Source organism: Orycteropus afer, unplaced genomic scaffold (assembly GCF_000298275.1).
Source record: "Orycteropus afer afer isolate SDZICR_OR568_19922 unplaced genomic scaffold, OryAfe1.0 scaffold01216, whole genome shotgun sequence".
NCBI classification, from domain to species: domain Eukaryota; kingdom Metazoa; phylum Chordata; class Mammalia; order Tubulidentata; family Orycteropodidae; genus Orycteropus; species Orycteropus afer.
In genome coordinates this window covers 91,379-94,283 of record NW_006922803.1, presented here as the reverse complement: position 1 = coordinate 94,283, position 2,905 = coordinate 91,379, and the positions used below count along the sequence as shown (strand labels likewise).

Here is a 2,905-nt window from a genome sequence, read left to right as displayed (position 1 = left end):
CACTTTTACATTTCCCCAAATTAAATCAAATTTGACCTACCAGAAGAAAGGAAGAAGTAAGTTGCCATCAGAGAACAGGCATGAGGAGAATTTCAATCCCTCTGATACGGAAGGAAAGACTAGGAAAGCTCTTCAGTGAGCGTCAGAGGCTGGGTTTCATTGTGGCTTTAGAACATCTCTGTTCCTAATTCTCTCAACTGTAAACGAGAGTGTTCATGTGAAGAGCAAAGAACACTTTCCAAACATTTAGGATGAGAAGCATACTGAACCATTTTATCAAGCCAATAGAGAAGGGAAAGCAATAAAGGAAAAAGCCAAGTGAACACCAGACACTTCCCGGGATGATGTAACATTAATGCAAATAACACTGCACGCAGAGAAAAATAGGAATGGAGTGTTTCTTAAAAGTAATCATTGGTGCATTTGACACTATGTCATCTTTGGAATCAGCAATGCTGTATGATGTTGTGGGTATAGGTAACATACAATTGTCAAACTTTGATTTCCATTAAAGCCAAAGGAGAGGATATATATAGTAAAATATTTTAAAAGACAATCCACATATAAGATGGATGTCAGAAAACCAAAGAATGATGAAAACCTGTGAAGATAATGTGTAGACATTCTTCCCGATTATGAACACAACATGTCGTTGTAATTTAGAACACTGGCAATGAATTCTTTTGTGGATCAAATGATTTGTTCTCCATGATCAGCCTAAAGGTTAGTGGTTCAAATACACCCCCAATGCCATGAGAACAACACCTAATGATCTACTTTTATAAAGATGAAGACAAAGAGAGCTCCAAGAAGAAGTTCTATTCTGTAACACTCAGGCATCAGAATCAACTTGACAACAACATTTTCTGTGTGTGTATGTGGTTAATTTTTCTTTTTCAATACGGTTCTATTATTTTTTGGTGGTGATATAAATATCCCGTATCAAGGTATTGATCGCACTGTACTTGAATAAAAACGCAGTATACTGGACGGCTTCTGCAAAACAACCACTTGCCACTGAACGGATTCTGACTCATGACAACACCATCTTTGTCAGAGTAGAACTTTGCTCCATGGTGTTTTCAAAGATAGACTTTGGGGAATTACGTCACCAGGCCCTTGTTCTGAAGTGTCTCGGGGTGGACTGCAGCGTTTTGGTTGGCAGCCAAGTGCGTTAACGGTTTGCCCACCGTAGGACTACAAATGCTTCTCAATGTCTTTTAGTTAAAATGCTTTTTTTTTTTCTTTCTTTCTTTTTTTTTTTTGGCTTAAAACAACACTATTCCTTATTCCATATGTCTCCCTCAAAGATGATGCTAACATATATGGCTCCTTCTATGGATGTGTTGACTTGTCCTTGCCATTCTAACATTCTTTTGCCCAGTGTTTCTTAAGAGAGTGTGTACAAAAAGTTGTGAATACCATGAAAGCAATGAGGGCAGTTCTGAAAAGGTAGTGGTTAGGTTGGCTATAACTAAGTATCACTGTTGAAGGTACTGGGGTATTCGGATCTCAAGTGTGAAGACTGTGAATTTCAAAGTTTTACTTGAGAATTTCTTGAATTAAAAACAGAGACACAGTGATGGGTGCCTATTTTATTTACTAACCCTCTTTTCTTTTTCTCAAAAGATTACTTAGGTACATGGAGCCAAAGAATCTAAGCGACATCTCAGAATTTTTCCTCATGGGCCTTTCTGAGGATCAAGAGCTGCAGCCCCTTGTCTTTGGGCTGTTCCTGTCCATGTACCTGATCACGGTGGCTGGGAACCTACTCATCATCCTGGCTGTCAGCTCTGACACACGCCTGCACACCCCCATGTACTTCTTCCTCTCCAACTTGTCCTTGGCTGACATTGGTTTCATCTCTACCACAGTCCCCAAGATGGTGGTGAACATCCAGACACAGAGCAAAGCCATCACTTATGTGGGCTGCCTGCTGCAGGTGTCATTTTTTTCACTCTTTGGATGTCTGGATACTCTGTTGTTTACTGTGATGGCCTTTGACCGGCTTGTGGCTATCTGTCACCCTTTGTACTACACTATCATCATGAACCCTCGCCTCTGTGGTTTGGCAGTTTTGGTGTCCTTTTCCTTGAGCCTTTTGGAGTCCCAGCTGCACATTTCAATGGTGTCACAACTTACATTCTGCACAAATGTGGAAGTCCCTAGTTTCTTCTGTGACCCTCCTCAACTCCTTAACCTTGCCTGTTCTGACACCTCCACTAATGTCATACTAATATATTGCATCAGTGCTGTCTTTGGTGGTGTTCCAGTCTCAGTGATCCTTTTCTCTTACTCTCGAATTGTTTCCTCAATTCTGAGAGTCTCGTTTTCAGGTCAGAAGTACAAAGCCTTTTCTACCTGTGGCTCTCACCTCTCAGTTGTTTGCTTATTTTATGGAACAGGCTTTGTAGCATACCTCAGTTCAGCTCTCCCATCTTCTGCCAGGAAGAGTGCAGTGCCCTCAGCGATGTACACAGTGGTCACCCCAATGCTGAATCCCTTTATCTACACCCTGAGGAACAGGGACATCAAGCGAGCCTTGTCGAAGCTTATTAGCAGAACAGTCTTATCTGAATATTAGCGATTTTATTTTTTTTGTGTGTGTGTATGTTAAGAATGATGGTCAATCCTAACATCTGCAACCAGACATCTTGAATTGTTGGTTCCATAATTTCTTTAGCTCTCATAGGTTTCAATCCTGAGTTGTCAAATTTGAACATTGCTTCTTTTGTCACATCTTTAATGGGTTAGTGGGAATGTTTTGGGATATGTCAATCTGCGTGAGCATCCCATTGAAACTATGTAGCCTTCTGTAGCTTCTTATCTATGACCAAGGCTTTGTAGTAAAATGCACAACTTTATTTTTATGTCTTTAGAATAGTAATCTTTGCCATAATCTGTA

The 2,905-nt window shown here is 40.4% G+C and overlaps 1 protein-coding gene across 1 annotated transcript; it reads left to right on the top strand.

Annotated features, from left to right (window-relative positions):
- Positions 1–888: 888 nt before the first annotated feature.
- On the top strand, positions 889–2,584 carry LOC103213020 (olfactory receptor 7E24-like). The gene is made up of 2 exons (XM_007958926.1): positions 889–922; positions 1,623–2,584. The coding sequence occupies exon 2, from the start codon at positions 1,643–1,645 to the stop codon at positions 2,582–2,584; it is 942 nt and encodes a 313-aa protein (XP_007957117.1). The 5' UTR covers positions 889–922; positions 1,623–1,642.
- Positions 2,585–2,905: the final 321 nt, after the last annotated feature.